This window comes from Oppia nitens, unplaced genomic scaffold (genome assembly GCF_028296485.1).
Source record: "Oppia nitens isolate AA-2021 unplaced genomic scaffold, nextdenovo-longstitch-racon4-pilon3 scaffold9_pilon_pilon_pilon, whole genome shotgun sequence".
In the NCBI taxonomy this organism is placed as follows: domain Eukaryota; kingdom Metazoa; phylum Arthropoda; class Arachnida; order Sarcoptiformes; family Oppiidae; genus Oppia; species Oppia nitens.
Genome location: NW_026533253.1, coordinates 1618360 through 1624333, shown reverse-complemented (window position 1 = coordinate 1624333; position 5974 = coordinate 1618360). Strand labels below are relative to the sequence as shown.

Below are 5974 nucleotides of genomic sequence, written 5' to 3'. Positions count from 1 at the left end.
TCACAAATGGATTGCTAAACCATTTGGTTTGTTTGGATCAAAATGTGAATATTTAAGTAAATGCTCTTTTAATAAAACATTTTTCGAGTTATGAATCGATCTAATTAGTCGATCAAATATCATATTTTCAGGTTTTTTCATTATTTTATCAGTGATTGTTTGCCTAAAAAGATTATGATTTAAATGATGAATACAAATCAAGTATAATATTGGACTATCATTGGGTTGAAGTGCACCACAAAGTAGTGCTTTCATATAGGACTCCAATGTTTGCGAATCGGATTCAATTGGTGTCAGAAAGTTGTCGATCGGAATCGATATCTAAAACAATATAATTAATTTATACCAAATTATATATAAATTTTTAAATAAAAGTTTATTTCAAACCTCATTGAATGAAATCTTTATTATTCTAAGAGTTGTTAAATATTCTGTAAATAGTTTAGTCCTGAATAGTGAACTACATTTTGTTTGACAAAATACAAGCAAATAATTGATAAATAATTTGTTGCCATAAGATGTTGATTCAAATTGATCCATAAAACGAACAAAACTATTGACAAATTATTTAATTAAAAATATTAAATATATTAATTGGTAAAAACTACGGTATAATACATACAAATCACCACAGGTTTCATAATATGGAACCCTATCTTGGATTTGACAATTGATTCCATCTGATAATAATATCTTCAAAATACCAAACATTAACTTTTGTATCGTTTCATCAAAAAACATTTCTTCTGATGTCAAAAATACGGATGAAATAAAACAAAATAAGACAGAAGTGGTAGAAATCATTTGTTTGTAATAATTATTATGTCGTTTAATAACTAATGACACAAACGTTAGGCAATCAGTCATCTCAAGAATTGTGAAACTTTTGTTTTGAACTGATTTCAAAAGTGGATCAAATAGCCAGTGAAGACAATCAAACTTTGAGTTTTTAATATATAATAACTTAATTGAATCCATTTTATTCAAATTTAAATTAAATTTATCTGTAAGACTCAATTGTGACATATTATCAGTTATTGACAATAAATGAAGTTCTTTGTTAAATATGACACAATTTAACAAATTTTGTTTAAATCTTTCACTCTTTATAAATGGTAACATCAGTATTGAACTGTTTATATACATATTTATGTCTTGATTGATCACCGATGCATTGGATCCAATGAGTCCACACATTTCAGACAATGCATTCAATTCATAACAATCGAAAATTGTAAGCAATGTTTCAAAATTAAGATTATTAATGGTTTTACTTATATAATCATCAATGATATATAACTCATTGGCTAATTTAATATTAGTCGATGTTTTGATTATTTGAATAAATGCCAAATATATACAAATAGGTGATTCATTGTTCAAAATGGGAACTGTATCTAAAGTTTGATTATAGACTGATCCATATGATGGTAGGTTTGATGAATCTCTTTTTCTTCCGCAAGACTGTGCATTTAGTTTAATCAAATTTGAATTATCAATCAATAAATTTAATAATTTGTTTTGAAAAGTTTTAGATTCAAGTATTTGTAAAATAATTGTTTGCAATAATTGTATTTCATATTTGGATATCAATAGGTATTCAATGACAGATAACAGACATAGATTTGCATCAAAATTGGGAACAATAACTGTATTTTTGATAAGAGTTAACCATTTCATTGCTGTCATTAAAATTAATTCATTAAATGCTTTAAATTCACGATTTTGATGAACACACGTCTTAATTGCAAAAACAAGTGTTGATGCGTATTGAAGATCAAAGTTATTTTGATGACTAATCAGATCCAGTGTCGAACAGTACTGAAGTTGTCTAATAATAATTGGAAACATTTGCCAAAAATCATTTACACATAAATTTTGTGACATCAAAGTAATCCAAAGTCGAAGCGATTCAATGGACACCTCAAGAATCTCACGACTGTTCAGACAATTATCGGGATTTAATGTTAAATAAACTTTTAACGATTCAATTAGTTGTGGAAATGTATTCACTAATGTATTGACAATTACTGTATGATTGTCATCACTGGTCAAAACACGTATTAATTTAATGGCCTTTGCATTTGGTTTATCATCAGTGGTATTCGTCAACGACATGACTGTTACTGGCATTAAATGTTGGATACTTTCAAAAAGATAGGGACAGTTCATCATATCATGTCTTAATTCAGATGAATGTCTAGCGATTCGTATTAATATATCCAACAAATCATTGATTGCTTTCAAATCCAATTGAGTTTTCATAATCTCTAACAAATATCTGATCCTCTGAAGCAAAGATGTTCTCTTTACTAAACAGTAAATTATATCCAATTTCAACAGCTCTTCATCACTTAACTCTTGTATTTTTGTTGAATCATACGATGGCTTAAGATTGTCGACATTATTGTCATGTTTAAGACATTGCGTGAATAGCGTAAAACCTCTGTCGAGGAACAGTTCATCGACTTGTGTATTGCATAACATAGCGTGCAATGCGCTGATGGCTACTCTCCAGACACTACCAGTGTTGTCATCGAGACAGAGACGAGTGACCAAAACAAGTGCCGAATTTTGCATCAATTGTTTGTTAAGACTTTCATCAAAACACTCATCATATAAGCCATTATAGGCTTTGGTTAACAATTTAGATAATACTTGAAGACCTAACACTTTTTGTGAACTAAACGTACTCTGAATTAAAGTATATAACTCTTGTATCGTATATCCAGCACTCGATTCATCCAATTGGTGATGAAATAGACCCGAATGGACATCAATATCGGACACACTTTTGTCAATTAGGTTTCCCTCGAAATCAAATCTGGCGTTAAATGTCTTTTCTGTAGAACTTATCACTTGTTTTGCATCATTAATCATACAATTGGTTTCTTTGATATTTCCAATCCACGACATCTTCTTAGGTTCGATGACATCCATGTGAAGCCATTTATTTTCCTCTACATCTGTCGGCTTAATTGGTAAATCATTTTCATCAATAGTATCATTCATCTCGATATCATTTGCCGTTTCATCAATAGTTTGTTTTTCTTCATTTTTCTTAAATTTATTCGTTAAATAGTTAATTGATTTTTCACTTAACTTTGTAATCAAATCTCTTCGCATTTCTTCAATCTCTTTTGAGTCCAATTTATTAATCATTAGTTCATTTTCTTGACGAATGTTATGGATATCATTCTTCCAGTTGTCTGAACCCAAACCAACGCCTGTAACCACACTTTTAGTTGATTTTATGTGTCCAACAATTGTCTTATTGTCTGTTAACTCAACATTGATATTGTCTTTTGAATTACTGCCAAACCGTTTGGCCATTTGCTGTGCAAACAAACTTTTGCCGCTTTTCGGCACTAAATTTCTATCTCTTATCTGTGCTTTCGGGAAACCAATTGACACATCTGTACGGGTCGTATCACTACTACTACTACTACTACTACTACTACTTGTAATAAACTGTTGCCAATTATCGACATTTCTTTCGACAATTGATGTGACAATCTTTGTCGGGATGTCGTGATTGTCTGCAATCGCATCCTTATCGTCGTTGTCTATGTCGTCAATCACTTCATTATCACACAAATGGGTGTCATTTTCATCAGTCTTTTGTAATTTATTTGCTTTGAGAAACTCTTGCTGTTGTTTCAGTATATCTTCAATTGTTTCACTGGTTTTCGGTCTCTTTAATGATGAAGACATTGCTTTTCATTAAATGATTGACAGATCACTTAAAAAACGTAAACACAATGTATTATAAACTTATAATAAACACATGTTTTCAATGTTTACTGCATTTAAATAACAAACATTTAAAACAATGTTTTTTTAAATGCATTCAATAGATAGCGCTATACATTAGTTACAATTTGTAATTTATAATCTATTCAATACTTTTTTTAAAAAAAATATTTTGTATTATAGGTATTGATAATTGATTCACACATTTATTGGGCAATTATTATATGCATTAGGGTCTCAATTATAGCGCTCTCACCTGTAGTTAGGTATTGATTATAATTATTTATAAATTATCACATAATAAAAAACAATAAAAATTGTTGAACAAATTACATCATGTAATTTACATGACATATGTTTTAAAACTAACATAATATTACTTTTTTTAAGACATGAAAACTAATTTTCAATACATGTATATATTTTTACTTTTTTAGTAAATTATAGAGTAATAAATTTATAGCAGCTGATTAAAAAAAAATTGTTACAATACAGTATATAAATATAATAATTAGTATATATATATGTTCATTAGCCAATTTAATTGACCAATATTATCAACTTAAATATCATAAAATTATATTACAGTTTAATAAAAACAATTTTGATAATGTTATAACTATCTATATTTTAAATAATTAAGATAATAAGATATATTAGTAAATTAATTAAAAAAAAACTTTTAGATTAATAACCAATTTGTAATTATTGTATTTACTGTATACAATATTATTATATTTTAGGACAAACAGTTAGTTACTGGAAATTGATGAAAATTACTATTATGATTTATTACCTAATTTTTTGGACATAGTTAAATATGTATTAAATTAATAGATATAAAAGTTTATATAAATTTTTTATATGAAATATTTTCAGTCACTATATTAATTATTTGAAAAGTCTAAACTAAATTTGATAATATTGATACGTTGAGGATATTTGGTAAAATTAATTTACTAATTATAAAAAAAATAATAAAATCAGACAATATGTAATTGTTATAAATATTGGTTGTATAGTTAGACTACAATTATGTTGAATAATATGTTTAATCCATTGAATGTGTTTGAAAACTGGTGTCCAATATATAGCAATCGCTTGACTGGTGTTTGTGCCAAATGAAGCACCACTTGCTATACCAATAAGTATTGCTTTAACTCTTTGATTGTCTATAGTCTCGTATAGGACTAAACCGGCACCGGAGTCACCCTTTGAAATAAAATTGTTAACTATTGAATTGAGAGACAAACTTTAACACTACACTACACTTACATAACAAATTGTAGTCACATTTTGTGGCCACCGATCAAGTCGGGCGCATAACATATTGAACCGACACTTACTTATGGCTTCAATTGAAAATTGTTGTCTTTGTAATACTCTTTTATATTTATGATTATAATTATTACTAAAACATTTTGCTGAACCCCAGCCATACATTGAAGCTAATTCATGATTAATATGTTCAACAGTGGTATTAGTGGGCAAACAAACCATATTTATTATATCATTAGTATTAAAGTTAATATGACCCACAAATATGTCGAAATTTATATCTTGTGTCAACTCATAAATAGCAATATCGTAAACACATAATAATTTGTTTGAATTGCATTTATTACTATAAAACGGGTGAATATAGATATTATTGACTGCAATGGTGTGTCCAGGCTTTCCATTGCCAATGTCACCAATTATTACATTTATATCTGATTTCACTCTCTCATTAAATCTAAACAAATGAAAACATTTAATTAAATTGTATACTATAATTATACTACTGTTACAGTACATTAAACATTTACTAGCCATACATAGACATAGTCAGTCAAACATACCTGTGCCGAGTACAATGGGCAGCTGTGAGCACCCATTTGCTTCCAATAATACTACCGGTACAGCGTTTATAAACTTCAAGTGAAGTATTATGAGTAGTTTGCGGGTAAATATGATAATTAATATGAACTGACCATGGTGACATTGGTGACATTGATGATACTAGATTTGATACACCATTTTTCGCCGTTAATACCATTTTATCCCTAATAAGCCACTTATTAGAGATCCCACAGTATTGTTGTAGTATTTCAGTATTATTATCATAAAATTTTACTGAAATATTATTAATAGATTTGAAATTTAAAACTAAATATACTATTATTATCAGTATTTTAATCATTGAGTAGATTTTTGTTTGTTTGATATTTGTTATGAATAT

At 28.0% G+C, this 5974-nt stretch overlaps 1 protein-coding gene across 1 annotated transcript; it reads right to left on the bottom strand.

Moving 5' to 3' along the window:
* Nucleotides 1-3781, bottom strand: LOC128964713 (RNA polymerase II-associated protein 1-like). Its single transcript, XM_054311349.1, has 4 exons — nt 1362-3781; nt 623-896; nt 388-553; nt 1-321 (listed from the first exon to the last, which is right to left on the bottom strand). Exons 1-4 carry the CDS (start codon nt 3712-3714, stop codon nt 1-3), a joined length of 3114 nt encoding a protein of 1037 aa, XP_054167324.1. The 5' UTR covers nt 3715-3781.
* Between the last annotated feature and the right edge of the window lie 2193 nt (nt 3782-5974).